At 28.8% G+C, this 17,333-nt stretch overlaps 2 protein-coding genes across 5 annotated transcripts; one reads left to right on the top strand and one right to left on the bottom strand.

Annotated features, from left to right (window-relative positions):
* Positions 1 to 6,150: 6,150 nt before the first annotated feature.
* On the bottom strand, positions 6,151 to 10,827 carry LOC118450048 (ATP-dependent DNA/RNA helicase DHX36). Of its 3 annotated transcripts, none has more exons than XM_035885428.2 (13): positions 10,627 to 10,827; positions 9,835 to 10,415; positions 9,564 to 9,753; positions 9,319 to 9,493; positions 9,087 to 9,235; positions 8,860 to 8,998; positions 8,568 to 8,763; positions 8,181 to 8,445; positions 7,543 to 7,835; positions 7,006 to 7,426; positions 6,728 to 6,936; positions 6,470 to 6,644; positions 6,151 to 6,363 (listed from the first exon to the last, which is right to left on the bottom strand). In XM_035885428.2, the coding sequence occupies exons 1-13, from the start codon at positions 10,695 to 10,697 to the stop codon at positions 6,300 to 6,302; spliced, it is 2,928 nt and encodes a 975-aa protein (XP_035741321.1). In that variant the 5' UTR covers positions 10,698 to 10,827; the 3' UTR covers positions 6,151 to 6,299. The 3 variants fall into 3 exon arrangements, with proteins under 3 accessions (XP_035741321.1, XP_035741322.1, XP_035741323.1); XM_035885429.2 differs by having other exon boundaries at positions 7,012 to 7,426; XM_035885430.2 differs by having other exon boundaries at positions 6,152 to 6,363; positions 9,835 to 10,401.
* Positions 10,828 to 11,164: 337 nt separating this feature from the next.
* On the top strand, positions 11,165 to 16,310 carry kri (uracil phosphoribosyltransferase krishah). Of its 2 annotated transcripts, none has more exons than XM_035885469.2 (7): positions 11,165 to 11,398; positions 11,549 to 11,591; positions 11,777 to 11,926; positions 11,993 to 12,137; positions 12,228 to 12,358; positions 12,602 to 12,665; positions 15,929 to 16,310. In XM_035885469.2, exons 1-7 carry the CDS (start codon positions 11,256 to 11,258, stop codon positions 15,979 to 15,981), a joined length of 729 nt encoding a protein of 242 aa, XP_035741362.1. In that variant the 5' UTR covers positions 11,165 to 11,255; the 3' UTR covers positions 15,982 to 16,310. The 2 variants fall into 2 exon arrangements, with proteins under 2 accessions (XP_035741362.1, XP_085519835.1); XM_085663709.1 differs by lacking the exon at positions 15,929 to 16,310 and adding an exon at positions 13,404 to 15,891.
* Positions 16,311 to 17,333: the final 1,023 nt, after the last annotated feature.

The following is a 17,333-nucleotide window of genomic DNA, read 5'->3' as shown; positions in this document are numbered from 1 at the left end:
AATTGTGTGGAACGACCTCCTGGAATTGCGCATTTGTATTCAAACCTTGTCGTAGGATTGTTTACGTTGGCTGTTACATGCCGGCTAACACACACCCATATATACGTCTCCCGCACACGTGTCCCCCCTCCCCTCCACACATATACACACACATCGAAAGACAATAATTAGTAAAATACTCGATTTCCCAATTTCCATTTACCTCTTCGTCTCGTGCCGACAATATTTCATAGCGAATCGACGGAATCCTTGAAATATCGAAATGAACGAAACAATGAAATAAATCAAGGAAGAAAAAGCACAGTTGTCAAAGATATTTCTGGCAGACATCACCAACAGAGAAAGAGAGGGCGGGGAGGAGTTGTTGAAGGGTGAAAAAAAAAAGAAAGAAAAGTGGGGAAAGTTAATCGTAAATGCACGTGGCCCCCTCAAAAAAAAAAGAAAAAAGAAAATACAAAAAAGAAAACTATGCATCTAGATATTTTCCTCAAGGTTCCTCCACCACACTCTCTCTCTCTCTCTTTCTCTCTCTCTCTCTATCTATCTATCTCTGAACGTCTGCTGTTTCTGTAGCACTGTTGTTGAATCCAAGCAACTATATTATGAGGTGGAATGAATTTTCAAGTGCTCTCACACGCACTGTGTATGTCTATGTCTGTCGAAGAGAGAAAGAGAAAGAGAGAGAGAGAGAGAGAGAGAGAGAGAGAGAGAGAGAGAGAGAGAGAGAGAGAGAGAGAGAGAGAGAGAGAGAGAGAGTGAGAAAGAGAGAGAGAGAGAGAGAGAGAGAGAGAGAGAGAGAGAGAGAGAGAGAGAGAGAGAGAATATCTGTGAGATCGGCAGATGTGGCACACACTTTCTCGATTATGTTGTATGCGCGAGGTCTGCCTCTAACTTTTTGTAAATAAAACTGATGAACGATCGAAAAAATTTTTTTCTTACAGAATTATCATCAATTTTCACGCAAAGATATATTTCTACGAATTTAGAAAGAAAAGAAACGAAAGAGAGAGAGAGAAAAAAAAATATATATGCGAATTAAGTATCGAGATGATTACTTACGATCGTTTTGTTTTTTAAATGAAAAAAACTCGATTCTATAAAACGAAAAAGGAAAACAAAGAAGGAACAAAAAAAAAAGAAAAAGGAAAAGAAATTAGGAAAGAAGGGCCAGTGCTGGGTTGAATTGGGCGAGATAGGTTGGGAGGGGTGGGGAGGGAACGAGAGAAAACGTAGACCGTAGTCGTTTAATTATTTTTATGGAAATGTTCGTCGTCGGTAGTCTGAGATTACTTGTGCAATTTCGTGGCACGGCTCCGATTCATAGGATTTCTGGTAGGTAGATAGGTAGCTAGGTAGGTAGATAGGTAGGTAGGTAAGGAGGGAGGAAGGAAGGGTGGTAGGTAGGGGCTCTGGCCCTTCTCTTGCATAATGTTTCGAATATGCGATGGTAGTTTCGCCCTTAAGGGATGGTACCACGATGGAAACATCTCGAGGGGTGGTTTACCCCTCGTGGCCAATCTTGCGTCGATCGAAAATGCCCCCCGGGATATGGACGAATGCTCTGTGTGTGTGTATATATATGTGTGTGTGTGTGTGTGTGTGTGAGAGAGAGAGAGAGAATTTCCCTATCTTGAATATAATAAATACGACTTCATCGGCATTTATCTTGGATCCCAAATATAGTTTTATATACATATATATATATATATATGTAATAGCCTGTTTAAGTTATACAGCAAAGAGCATCTTTACGTTATCGTTCGACGAGATAAGATTCGTAAATAGTTGCTGGTTTAGATTTCTTTTCGAATCTTATTCCACTCTTTTATTCCGTCAAGTATTGTTTAATAGCGAATGGTAACAACAGCAACACCCTATATTCTATTCGCACAGAATGCATATAATTTCAACTTAGGAATACGTATTATATACAAAGGGTGAACGTCACAGATGGGGTGGCATCTGAAAAGTTTATGGTCCAAGTTTCTCGTACCAAATTCAAATATCCCGCTGCGCTGGAATACGATCGATGACTAATCTCCATCGATATACGTAACTTCTTCGATTTCCCTGGTGAATAAATTGTCGTTATTACAAACACGAATAATATCGATAATAATGAAAAAAAAATTGCTTTTTTTATATACCACACCAATGTGACCGATTTAATTTTTATTTATTTATTTTTTTTTCTTTTTTGTTCTTTTTCTTTCTTCTAATAAATAAAGAACGAGCGAGGTAAACAAATAACGTAGATACTATTTGGAAAGTACATAAGAACGTGTATTTTTCTTAGTCGAATATAACGAAGATGCAAGCGAGAGATTTGGAGACTCTCTGTGCATGGCCTCCCTTCTCTCTCTTTCTCACTCTCTCTCTCTCTCTCTCTCTCTTTTTCTCTCTCTATCTTTTTGGTTGACAGAAGATAAACAGGCAGATCTACGACGCCGGTCAGTCGCGCCCGTTTTAACGGCAACGGTCCGAGATAGAGTCCTCGTTTTATTATCTATTTGCTTTTTACATGGGCCTCGTGCGCTTATATACAAATGCGATCTGCTTTATACGAATACATACAAACACACTTATGGATACGTTCGTTGCCCTCTTTGAGATCAGTTTCAATCGATTCAAATGATCGACGTGATATTTCTTATTATTTCTTTACTTTTCTTTTTTTTTTCTTTTTTTTTTTTCTTTTTTTTTTCTCGAAGCTAAACGACTCATTGAAAGATAGAAAAGGAAGAGAAGAAAAAATACGTACATAAGTTTCACATGCATACACGTGTATGTGTATGTATGTGTGTGTGTGTGTGCGTATGAGAGACAAAGCAGGAGTAGGATATGTCTACGTAGGCGTACTTAGGTGATAACAGTTAGGAAGGCTCGACGAAGAAAGGATTATAAGTTGCAGCTGCACCGGGATGTTTATACGCTCGCTGAGTGCAGCGATCCAAGAAGGAGACCTCATTTCGCGAGCCTTCTGAAAACGTAAACCGACACGTTGATTGACAAGAACCCTCTAAGCCATTTTGTAAGAGGAATCGTGTTTTACTTTCTTACTAGAGACGAACGATAAATCTATCCGATATTAAACGTCAAGGATATAAAAGTAATATATATATTTATGAAAGATATACGTACATACGTACATACATACCTTTTCCTTATTTCTATTCATGATTATCTTCTCGATTGATATCGTCCTTCGTTTCACTACAGTCATATTTATCGACTCCATGGATAAACAATTTATACGATAAAACAACTTCATTGTTTCACTAAATAAAAGATATTCACTGTAATTATTTATTCGTTTCATCAAGGATCAACAATAAGACGTAAAATTATGCGAAAATAAAAAGAACGTGAAATATGTTACAAGTCGTAATAAATAGAACTGAGCTACTGAAATTTTATTGGTTCATCAGACCAACCAATCAGATGAGATCCAATGAGATATTGTTATTTCAAATCGGTCAATTTCTCAAAATTGCAAATATCCATATATATATATGTATATTTTAACCAATCAGAAGCGATTTAATAAAATTTTGCATAACTATTTATTGTTTCGTATTGATTAATTTCCTAAATATCACATATATATATATAATATACACATTTATTTCAATTGCATATAAATCTGAACTATCTGTCTCAGCCAATCAGAAATTGCATATTAATGTATATGTATATCTATCTTAGCCAATAAGAAGCGATTTAATAAAATTTTGCATAACGATTTATTTCAAATTAATTTTCGAAAGATATATATATATATATATATATATATATATATATATATATATATGTATTTACCTTAATTGCAAAAAAACTTGGAATTCTAAAAGAATCGAATAACATTTTCAAAAATCATATATCTTACTTTGCAGTAAAAGCATTTTTAATCCGATGAGAATCGAATAACATATTCTATAATAATGTTTAGGTTAAGCTTCATCATTGTCGTTAACAAAAAGAAGACGAAACTCGAGCTATGTACTTATGTATGTATGTGGTTCGTCTTTCATGAGCAGCAAATCGTTCGTTTTCATTCGGACGATGAAATCAGGGTCGCGTGAAAGGGCTTCCGGTTGCATTCAGATATCAGAAGGCAGAAGAAAGAGAGAATTAACGGGGCAAAAGGGCGACATGCTTGATAGACGACGAGGTCCTTCTAAGACTTCCCCCTCTCTCTTTATTTCTCTCTCACTCTTTCTCATTCTCACTCGTTCTATTTCTCTCTCTCTCTTTCTCTGTCTTTCATTTTCTATCTATCTGTCTCAATCTCTTTCCCTATCTCTCTCTCTCTCTCTTCTCCCTCTCTCTCTTTCATTTTCTATCTGTCTCAATCTCTTTCCCTATCTCTCTCTCTCTCTTTCTTTCTTATTTTCTACTTGTCTATCTATCTATCTATCTCTCTCTCTCATTCTCTTTAGTACCGTACGTAGATGTCCGTGCGTTTCGTGATTATGAATGCGGATTAACTTTATTTAGACTCTCTCCTCTATCCGTCTTTCTCTCTACGACTATTCATCAAGATCTAAGGAGTGACGAAACAATACTGTCGTCTCTTTCTCTCTGTCTCTTTCTTTCTCTGCTTCCTACCATGTCCTGATTTATTTTCACAGAGTGCTCGTTTGAACTTCGCGCCAATATATCAGGAGCAGTTCCCCCTTTTAAATCTATTCAACATACACACATACATACATACACGCATACATACATACATACATACATACATACATACATACATACATACATACATACATACATACATACATACATACATACATACATACATACATACATACATACATACATACATACATACATACATACATACATACATACATACATACATACATACATACATACATACATACATACATACATACATACATACATACATACATACATACATACATACATACATACATACATACATACATACATACATACATACATACATACATACATACATACATGTACATACATACATACATACAATATACATTTATCATTCTATACGTGATCGGTGTTACGAGGATAGGATTTCGATTTTATTCATTCCGAAACTCGTTTCAAAATAATTTCTTTGACGAAATAAGAAGAAGGAATCTAGTTTAAATTTCAAAAGAATGATTATACGTGAAGAAGATGGAGAGACGTTATATATCAAACGTAAAAATTCAATTGAAAAAGTTTTACCTTGAAATTAAATGGATCGAAGGAAATAAGAAGGATTATGGATCAATTGTGGAGGACCAATCGTAAGTCTTCGAGTATTCTGACCTAAAAAAAAAAAAAAAAAAAAAAATAAAAGAAAGAAAGAAATGATAAAATGTCGGGAATAATTATTGTCGTTAAAACGATTAAAGTAATAACGCAAACCACACGAGATACATATAAATGTTGTCTTCATCAAGGATATCGAGTTTTTGATATCACAATGCGCGGGCTTTTCTATCGAGTCGAACGACCACCAATCATGTTAATTGAAGGTTTATGTAAACTTCGCTCCGAGGCGTATGATCATTTCTAACCAATATACATCTTCTTATGTATTATTTTTATTCTTTTTTTTTTTTTTTTTACTTTTTTCTTCCATGAAGAACATAATTATCTATCCTAAGGTGAAATATTATATGTTAGAAAACGTCGTCTGTAATATTTTTCAATGATATGGTATAATTTGCTTTGAAAGTAGTACTATAACGTGCATGTACTACGTTAATCATGATAAGATGATGAATCAAAAGAGCAATGAAAATATTATATTTTTCAAAATATATTGAAATATTATTCATAATTCTTTGTAATTGTTTCTTTTTTGTTTTGTACTAAAAAGTACAACAAACTTAATTGATTAATTATTATTATTATTGTTATTATTATTATTATTATTATTATTATTATTATTATTATTATTATTATTATTATTATTATTATTATTATTATTATTATTATTGATAATTAATAAAAAAAAAAGAGAAGTAGAATATAGAATTAAAAAGCGGAAATGATTGTTTGGTCTTCTTGAAAAAGATATGGTTTGTGCATATTAACAAAAACAGATCTATAGATTTTTATTAATAAATTGTATTAATAATTTATGTGGATTTTTCGTCGAGTGACGTAAAATTCCATAAATCTGTTTATTTTGTATTGAAGTATACATTTTACAATAATAGATGACTTATACTAAATACATAATACATACAGTAATACATGATGTATAATTTGTCCCTTTGAATAAAGATTTCAATTCAGATATTTATACATTGACCGTATTCGTCTTACCATGTCAATTTACCAAATCCCATTTCTTCATCTGTTTGCGATACAAATTCAATAAGAGCACTATAAAAATATGTAAATTATAGTAAGAATAAATAAATTAATTATTATATCGAATAAGAATATATTGAATCATTTGTCTTCTAAAATTTTAAAAATGTTCAATTACTTAAGTATTTGTCCCTCTTGAGTATCCCAATTTACTGTACCAGGATGCGATATTTTATATTCTAATAAATTATTTATTGCTTGTCGAAGATCCTGTATAACTTTGGCAGTTCTAGGTTCGCAAATGAAATTTTGCGAAGTATTTAATGTGATTATGTACTTTCCATTTTCTCTTCCTAAAATAAATATTCTATTAATATAAAATCGAGGAATTTTAAAGAGAATATTATGCGTGCAAAGTAACAATTGTATGTCTTACTAATAGAACTATTTGATCCTGCGAATAATAATATTGGAGCTGTGACGCAGGATGTGTCGTGCAAATAAATAGCAGTAGATCGTTGTTTTGTAAAATACGTTAAGAAAGGACTTGGAAAATCTTTCATTTTATTATTAACACTGGATGGATGTAATTTAACGGAACCATCTTCAGGTGTCCAAGCTATTACACCATGCTTCGAATCAGATCTAAAGAATAAAAATTTAAATAATTAAAATTACATATGAAAGTGTAAATCTATATAATAATTAACATACCCATACTTTATAGTGGCAATGTTTGGATATAATCCTGCACAAACAATAGCTTTTATCAACGCTATATTATTAGAATTTCTATTAGCATCCTCATCGATTGGATTATCATTATCTAAAAATTTCATTTCGTACAAGTGTTGAGCAAACTGACGTTTCATTTCGGAAAGAAGCTTCAAAGTATTAAAGGACAAAAAATATTCATGACAGAAACCAAAATTATAATTGATTTCAAATCTCCTAAGAGCTTCCGCGAGGGCAATATGATCGCTAAATTCCCACAAACTGAGTTCTAATTTTTTTTTCATTGCTTGTTCTTCTTTTCCCAAAGGACAATAAAAAGCATCTTTAAATGTGAGACTGGCTGCTATAGCAAATACTGGATCTATGCAAGAAAATAATGCGGCCCATATAATCATTTTACCTGTAAATTAAAAGAACGCAATTGATATTACAATGATTTAAAATAATTTACAATCGTATAAGAAAAAAAAAAAAAAATAAATAAATAAATAAATAAAAAAAGAAGAAACAAATTACCAGTCCTAGGATCAAGAGGAAGTTGCGCCAAATGATAACCCAGAGGTGTCAAATGTTCATCATTGTCTAAAGCATTTAATGTTCTCAATAAATCAAGCGATAAATCAATAGCTTTTAAATTAGGTGGATCCATAACACTGGCAAGGAATTGCTTTGCTTCCCCTAATTGTAAAATTTTTATCTGTAATATCACTTCTTCTAATCGCGTACGTAACATTTCGGGTAATGGATAATCATCGAACGTCATTTCTCTTGCTTTACTGTAGAGATGATAACAATATCCTTTTTTCACTCTAAGGACAACAAAATAGAAAAGAAAAACTTGTTATTCCTGACGATAAAATATATTATTAACCCTTTGAGTGCTATGGGCGCACATATGCGTCCAGCGAAAGCTATCGATATAGACTATGGACGCAATTACGCGCTCGCCAGATTCTATCAGTACGAACTATGGACGCAAATATGCGCCTGGCAAAAATGATCAGTGTTCTATGGTCAACAATTGTTTCTATTGTCCAACATTCTGAAAAAGTTTTCAGTCCCCGGCGATCGCCAGCGCCAGCCGCACGCCATCCGTACGGACTCCATTGGCCACGAGTATTCAGCACTCAAAGGGTTAAGAAAGAATTGCTTACCTTCCTGCACGACCTCGTCTTTGTTTAGCATTAGCCATAGATACCCATTCGGGCTCTAACGTTTCCATATTTTTATTCACATCGAATCTTGAAAGCTTTGTTTTTCCGCAGTCTATTACGTAGACTACATCTTCTATTGTTATAGATGTTTCAGCGATGGATGTTGCAATTATTATTTTACGTATGCCAGTAGGTGGTTCCTTAAATATAAGCCTCTGATCGATCGTTGGCATACGAGAATGAAGTGGATAAATAATAAATCTACCTATATAAAAAAAAAAAAAGAAAAGAAAGAAAGAAATAACAGAAAAAAAAAATATTTATGTAACATATTTTGTTTTTTTTTTTTTTATTGTAATTATGCATTTCATAATGCAAATAACTTACTATTTGGATATCGTCCAGAGTTCAACATAATTCTATTTAACTTAACGATATCCATCATTCCAGGTAAAAATACTAAAATAGCTCCAGGTTCCTTCGTCGTACATATATGATTGATCAAATCTTCTATAAGTTCTAAAGATAAATTTTCACTATCTGGATGGCATAATTGGTCTATAACAAACTTAGGATATTTTTTCTAAAAGACGAAACATCGTTTAATTCTTATGATCATATTAAACTGGAATGTGTATAAATACATATATTCATTTTCAATATATTATACATTGCTTACTTCTATGACAAGTTTCTTTATATATGGATTTATAATATTTAGAAAATGACAATTTTTTTCATGCTGTTGTTTATATTTTTTTTGATATTTTCTATAACCAAGTTCTTTTTCTTTAAAAGTACTTTCAATTAAACGAAATCTGTAAAAAAACAAAAACAAATACAGAAAAAAAAATAGTAAGTATATATATTATATAGTTGTTTATCGTATGAATGAACAATACTCACCCTGTTAATAATAATACATCTTCTAAATAAAATTCTTCTACTGGATATGTGAATCCTGGTATGTGAATTATTGGACAATCATTATAATAATCGGAAAATCTTTCAGAATTAAGCGTAGCACTCATTAAAACCACTTTCAAATCTGGTCTCTATATAATAACAAATCCATTTATATATTATATTTTTAAGAAATAAATACATAAGTGTAATAATGTCGATAATAATTACATACCACAGGAATTATTTGTTTCAATAAAGTAATAATAAAATCACTTTCTGTACTACGTTCGTGAATTTCGTCCAATATTATATGCGAAAATCCTTTCAGCGCTGGATCCGATTGCATAAATTGCAAGAGCATGCCGGTGGTGCAAAATAATATACTTCCACGTTCTCTAGGTGGTATCCTTTTATAAAATAATATACATTTTTGGATTAATAATTAAAAAATTGATCAGAAATATATAATTTACATACTTTTCTAATCTTATTTGAAATCCGACAGATTTGCCAAGTCTCTCTGCTCTTTCAGCAGCTACTCTTTCAGCAACAGATATTGCTGATATCCTTCTTGGTTGTGTACAAATGATTCTAGTAATACTACCATTTCTCTCTTCTAATTCGCTATCTAAAATAAATTGTGCAACTTGCGTTGTCTTACCACAGCCTAAAATAATAAATTAAATCATAATAAAGATTAAAGCAATCCTTTTTAATATATCAAAGTATTAGAGGACAAATTACTTACCAGTTTCACCACTGATCACCACAACTTGATTTTTTTTTATTAAATCTAAAATGTCTGCTTTCTTTTCATAAGCAGGTAATTTCTTCCTAAAAGCTTGCATAGCTTTATAATCACTGCTATACAATTTTCCATTAAATTCATCTAATAGACTTTTGTCAGAAATAGGATCTCTTTCAAGTTTGGATTTAGCTGACATAGCTTTGGCAATATTATGTTGTATATTGCCAGATAAGATTTCTAAAAACTTTCTTTTAAACTGCGAGTCATGAATGTGAGTATATTTATTTTCTAAATCATTGCTTGTACTATTCTGTTTTTCTTCATCATTGCATAATTTATTGTATAGTCCTTTGGAATTTTCAACTGCTAGTTTCATTGTTTGTTCTACTTTTTGCTTTAATTTAATAATACGTAATTCCCTTTTTTTAGCCCTGTTTTTTTGAAGATCCCTATAGTACAAACCTATTTCTTTTCCTCTTAACCACGACGGATGACCATTGCCTCTACCGCCCGATTGTCCATGATTTTGTGAAGATGACATAGATGAATTTGGTTGACTTTGTTCATCTATTAAATGAATACTACTTTGAATAACAATAATATTAATATTTCTTAAATATTAACTATGATTACAAGATAAAAAAAATTTATATTATTTATATCGAATCAATAAAATTATTTAATAAAAATTCTCGTGTTACACAAAAATAAAATATTGATTAAATCAAATGTTTGTTGTTTCACGTAAGTATTTATCATTTCTAAGAAGATTACAAATTCTAATAAATTTACTTCCTCTTCCAAATCTTGACGATCTTGGTGATGTTTTTGATGTATGCTGGTAAGACATTTTTTAGTGTCATATATGTAAATTTAAAACAATATCTTTACTAATATCGTATTAATTGACAGAATTCACACCATTTATCCGGTCAGCGAATCGTTAAAGCAATTGCTAACCTTCGTTTACTATACCACAAACTAATTTGTTTATCTAGTAAGACGTTCTAAGAAGATGAAAAACTCGTGGCTCCATCTGTAACAACGAAATATCAGAAAATCGTGGAAAGCGGGAAAAATGAGTCTTTTCAAATTATGATAAAAAATATCGAAAAAAAATGTATATCAATTGAATTGATATATTTATATATCATATAAGAAATTAAATTGTAAATATATCAATAAAAGTGAATGAATTTGTTCGAAATGAAAGTAAAAATACAAAAGAAATAATAATAAATGATATTTTATAATGGCTACGTCGAAAAGGTAGATTTCGAACGATATTATGGAACTAGGAGTCATTCCCGTTTACTTATGACTCATGATCACTTTCGTTTTTTTTCATTTTTAATGCGTTCAATCTTTTAACGGCTGTTACCGATTATAAAATTAACTGAACGTGTGTGCTTTGAAGAGACATGGGCACTGCAGATACCATACCAGTTGTCAAAAAATTATTAATAAATGAAAATAATGACATTATCGAAGATTACGGACCGAATTTGAAATTATTACCTTGTAACAATCAAGTTAAAGAATTACAAACAATTTTACGCGACAAGTAAGTATCTTTATTATATTTACATTAATTTATTATACTGTAATAATCATCAATGAGATCAACTAAAAAAGCTGTTCAATATTTTAATTCATATTAGAAGATATAATTACGATTAATATTAATTAATGACATATTATATTTTACTTATAGGAATACCACGAGGAGCGACTTTAAGTTTTATGCCGATCGTTTGGTAAGACATATGTTTCATTATTTCAACTAAAATAATTATTATTCTATCATCGTTATTTGTTTCGTTGATTTATAAAAAATTTCAAATAACTTTTATCATTAAAATTTCTTTGACATCGTATTATTAAAATTTAATTAAGTTGCTATTAAAATAAGTTTCAGTTACTATTAAAATTATAATTTTAGATTAGGCTTGTTATAGAAGAAAGTTTAAATCAATTGCCTTTTTCCAAACATGTGGTCATAACGCCAACCGGATCACAATACAATGGTTTAAAATATCAAAAAGGTAATTGCGGTGTTTCTATTATAAGAAGCGGAGAAGCAATGGAACAAGTATGTATATAATATAAATTGTTAATGTTTATACATATATATGAGAAAGTTCTTTAATGTTTTTAGGGCTTAAGAGACTGTTGTCGTAGTATAAGAATTGGTAAAATACTTGTAGAAAGTGATGCAGATACACACGAAGCTAGGGTTGTTTATGCCAAATTCCCAGACGACATAGCAGAAAGGAAAGTCTTATTAATGTACCCTATAATGGGTAAGCGTACGGGTTTAATACAGCACGTAAATAATTTGTAGATTAGGAAGAAATGAATTTGATTATTATTATGATCGCGTATATATTCAGGTACAGGAAATACTGTGATAAAGGCCATAGCTGTCTTAAAGGAACATAATGTATTAGAAGAAAATATCATTTTGTCAAATTTATTTTGTACTCCAGTTGCAGCCAAAACTCTGGTCACTGTCTTTCCTAAGGTAAGCCAATTAGAAAAATTTCATTAAATGCTCTTTGATATTTAAAAATAACAAAATATAACATGAGAGAAAATTCTTTTGATCAAACACATGATATGTTATTATAAATAATAATGATATATCATATTAATGATGATATAAAAGTACATGCATAAAAGTATTCGCATCTAACTTTTGCAAAAATAATAAGATGTATTTTCTTATCTTTAGCTTTTAAAGTTAAGTTAGGTTTTTGTATTACAGATGAAGATCCTGACCTCAGAGATTCATTGTATTGCACCAAATCACTTTGGACAAAAATACTTTGGTACGGATTAATTATATTTCATATAATCCAGAGCATACTATATTACTAGAAAATATATAATACAAAACTAAAAGAAAATTTAGTTATCGAAGGTTACATGGTGCACAGAAAAACTATACTATATATATATTGTGTCTATATCTGATACAAGATATTGCTATAGCATAAGTTTATTCTCAGTCAGTTTTATTATACTGAGTACCTGATGAAGTTATTATTCTTATGATGATTAAAAGCATTTAGTGCTTTAACTTATTGTTCCCCTTAACGAATCATCTTAAATTTAATAACAATGTAATACATCGCAATAGTATATTAATTCAATTCAAGTCAAAGCAGGTTATAGTAAACAAAGATATATACTTTTCTTGACAGTCAGTTAAGTCAGTAATATGTTCTTAGCATGTATAATTTATATTATTATTATAATCGTTTTAATGATTACCAGTAGCATGTGTCAACCTTCTACAACTTAATTTTTTCTATTTACTGTAAGACTAAGTAGTGCATCTTATTTTCTTTAGAAACATATGAAACTTTTGGCAGGAATGTTCTGCTTGGTAACCTCAAATTTTATTTTATTTTATTTTTTTTTTTTTTTTTTTTTTTATTTTTTTTTTTAATTTTTTTTTCCCCCCAAGATAAAGTATAATGTACATACTTAAATTTTATATACTGAGGCAACTACTATTTATATGATATAACTTTGTTTGAGATAAACTTAAGCTCTTGTTACAGATATGTCTCATTGAAAGTATATATTGCATTAACATATACTTTTTCAAAATAGTAACTAAAGCTTACTATTTCAATGGATGATCAATAAGTGGTTGTATAGTAATCGTAGTCTTTTACATAATACAATTAATTCATAAAACAAAGATTATCACATTATAGATTAAATGATACCATATTATCCGATCATAATACTATTTTGATATTTACGAATATCATATTCATAAAGAGAATTATGTAATTTCTTTTGCAAATATTATTCACTACAATCATATATTTGATACATTAGAACTTTGAACACTATAATTTCATGAAGCGGAAAGATGCATAATTTTTTTTTAAAACAAAGAACATTTGATGAGATCCCTTTCCATTATAAGATTCTTTTTATTTTTCAAGTTTCAAGTTTTATAGTGTTCTTAATAAGCATAATATGAACATAAAATTATTATCTCAATATCAAAACTACTTTTAATTAAATTAAATTTGAGGGATTATAAAATATATTTCTTAATAGCGGTTTATCCATGATAATTTTAATTAATTATTAAGAAATTCTCTAAGCGTTTTTACCATAGGTTTAAACAATACAAAGTTTTCTCTCAAATCCTATTCCTTCATATAATTTTCTATCTATAGAATGATAAACAAGCATAGATTTTTTGTATACATTTCTTAATTGGATGTGCATCTGATGAGACTTAAACACTCAGAAAACATAATAATTTGTATATGGTATGCATTAATATGACTGCATAATTACTTAAGCACTCCTTTTACAAGTGCAAACATTTGTAAATTGCAATTCTCTATTATAGTAGAACAATAGATAAAATCATATTTTAAGTATTCATAAAGATCATACTCTTCATATTTTATATCTTGTAAATCAGTTTGGTATTAGATAATTCTACAAATTATTTTGTAAATCTTAAAAAATGCGATATATTATCTGTGTTATATCTTTCTTCTGTGTTATCATTAGTTAATCGAAAATGAACACAAAGTTATATTATGAAATTTTGCAATTTAGCGATTTACAGATGTATACTTGCCTTATTGATTAATATTGCATTTTAGTGGATACATTATCCTTTTTGTGAAAATGTTGCATATATATATATTTATTCATACTCTAATGTGAATTTCAGTATAATATATATTGTTATGTAAAGGAGGAAACAAAAATTGCAACACACTCATAATAAGAATATGTACGTTCGAATCTGTGTGTGAAAGAAATATGTTCAACAAGAATTTGTTGAGAGTGGTGTGTACAATAATGAAATTTTGTTATACATATTAGCATAAACGTATTTCAGTAATTTTATTATTTTTTTGGAGATAAGATCTAATTACACTTTCATGTATAATCATTATTTATCAGTAGTTGAATGCACCTTTGTACCATGCTGAAATGCGTTTTATTTTTAAAAAAAGCAAAAAATAAGAAAATTCTCCTGTTTTTCGCTATTCATACTTGATAATAATTAATTTCATAAAGAGAGCAATTTTCACGGATAGCCACATTTAAAGAAACGTGATAACAAAAAGTTTAGAATATATTTTTACAAAGAAAATACAAAAAAATCAAAGGGGTTTATAAAATGTATTATTATTGATAAACGTATATGTTCTCTTTCTTTTTTTGTTTTATACTTTTATCGTTATTATTTTATAATATTGTCGGCAAACTATTTGCCTTACAATGTGCCTGTGAAAATGCTGCATCAGACAGACGATGAATAGCAATTGCAGAAGTAGCAAAAAAAAAAAAGAAATTAATCAATGATAATATATGTGTATGTAGAGATGTCTGCCATCATGACCCATAAATTTAAATAAAAATTGCTACTTCAGCTGTTATTTACATCCAAACTGGCAGGAACATTTTTCATACTTGCATACCTGCGTATTGAGAAACAATGTTACATAGCATTATAGATCAGTATACAAATAAACATATACACAGTGGATATTTGTTAGATAGTACTATTAATCTAAAATAAATGAAAACTTATATAAACCAATTACCCTTTATTTATTTTTGTTTTCTTTTGACATATATGTTGCAATTTGAGAAGCAAAGTGAATATAAAAAAATTACATCCTTTTATATTCATGATAGTATTTGTTTACAAAGCCTTATATTTTCTTGATTATATAAAAAATGAAATGGTATTTGTATATTTCTAATAATTTTTTAAAAATCTTTATAAGGAATAACATATATGCTCTTTTCATGTAGGAAGAAATAATGTTTGCAATGAAATAAATATTATGATTATTCTGATCGGTCATAAATGATAATGACAAGTAATGATAATAAATTAATCATCTTAATATATGTATAAGCCAAATCTATACGATACTGATATAAATTATATATTTTCTCTATTAGTACTTAATATTATTATTTAAATAATAATTCTGTAAATAAATAATAGACTTGATTTAGATATAACATTTTTTTTTCTTCATATAAAAATTGTAATTATCCAAAGCACATTTAAAATTGTTGTTTTCAGGAACAATTTATTACGACATAGGGGAGGCAGGTGTACAGTGGGAACATTTTTGAAGAAAATCTAATAGAAAAATTCTATCATATATCCTACAAATTTCAAAGAGATGACTTATACATAAATTCAAAGAGTTGCTAAATTAAACAAAGTTATAGTAAGTAAAATATATTTTTAATTTTTGGCTGTGTAGAGTATATACATATGTGCCTTGATAATTATTATTGTTTAAGGGATAGTTTATAATATATAGAATTTAGTTTTTTTGAATCAGTTATTTAATAAATAAATTCATTATTTTATAATATACGTTTTGTTTAGCAATGTTTGTTATAAAATGTTAAATATTTATTTCTCATAGCACAGAGTATTTTTCATATATTTATATATCAATATCTCATTATATTGCAGAATAGAGAATTGTAATAGTAATAGTTACATTAATACTTATGTAAATGTACATTTATAAAATTTTGACATATTTTATAAGAAATAAAAAATTTATTGTTGATCGAGTGAAAAATTTTATAGAAAAAATCAAAAATATTTTGTAATTTAACAATAAATATTTTCATGGTATATATATACTTGGACTTTTATATATTAAGTAAGAATTAAGTTTTTATGTATTACTTACCATCTTTTTTAAAAAACATTTCTTTCATCCATGTATCCTATATATTTTTCACATAATATTATTGGAAATTTAATATTCTTACTTCTTCGATATTGTATATATTATAAAAGAATTTATTTTTGTTTTGTTTCAACAGTAATATGTAGATAATCAAAATTGTATATATATAAATTAACTCTTTTTTTTATTACATCTTTCAAAGTAATCATACGCAATATAAATAATTGTTATGATTTGTATATATTATGTATGAAGAATTATGATATTGCAAATATATGTATTTTATTCAAAATCTATTATAGTAAATTTTATTTATTTATAGCATTATTATCCAGCACCTATAAATTGTTTATCTGATATACAATGCATCAGATTTAGTTCTGCTAAAAAGCAATTAAATTTTTTAATGTTTGACATTTTTAAATTATAAATGTCAAAGCTATTTCAGATATATAAGCTATTTCATATGATATATTTATTATAGAAGTTTGTAGATTATAATAATTCAAGCATAACATATTCTAACCATAACCAGCATGTAAATGTAATAATAAAGCTTAATTTCTTGATAAAATAATAGGAGAGAAAAATAGTAATATTAGGCCTTTCAATGATGCAATAGCTATAAAATGTAAAGCTATATAAATATATATATAAACAATAATAAAATTATCATTAATTGTAGATAAATAAATAAAAACGTCTGTAATTAAAAATTGAAAATATTTCGATAATAGTTTTCTTAATTATTGTCAAAATATATATTTAGAAATG

This window comes from Vespa mandarinia, chromosome 23 (assembly GCF_050613455.1).
Source record: "Vespa mandarinia isolate Hongniang chromosome 23, ASM5061345v1, whole genome shotgun sequence".
Taxonomy (NCBI): Eukaryota; Metazoa; Arthropoda; class Insecta; order Hymenoptera; family Vespidae; genus Vespa; species Vespa mandarinia.
This window is presented reverse-complemented; position numbering and strand designations above follow the sequence as displayed.

Excerpts from the sequence above, each read along its gene's own strand:
- LOC118450048 (XM_035885428.2), bottom strand. The coding sequence starts at position 10,697 with ATGACACTAAAAAATGTCTTACCAGCATACATCAAAAACATCACCAAG. Across the intron at positions 10,416-10,626 it reads GTCAAGATTTGGAAGAGGAA|TATTCATTTAATAGATGAAC; the intron begins GTAAATTTATTA and ends TATTCAAAGTAG. Across the intron at positions 6,937-7,005 it reads ATTGCCACTATAAAGTATGG|ATCTGATTCGAAGCATGGTG; the intron begins GTATGTTAATTA and ends TTTATTCTTTAG.
- kri (XM_035885469.2), top strand. The coding sequence starts at position 11,256 with ATGGGCACTGCAGATACCATACCAGTTGTCAAAAAATTATTAATAAAT. Across the intron at positions 11,592-11,776 it reads AGTTTTATGCCGATCGTTTG|ATTAGGCTTGTTATAGAAGA; the intron begins GTAAGACATATG and ends TTATAATTTTAG. Across the intron at positions 11,927-11,992 it reads GCGGAGAAGCAATGGAACAA|GGCTTAAGAGACTGTTGTCG; the intron begins GTATGTATATAA and ends TAATGTTTTTAG.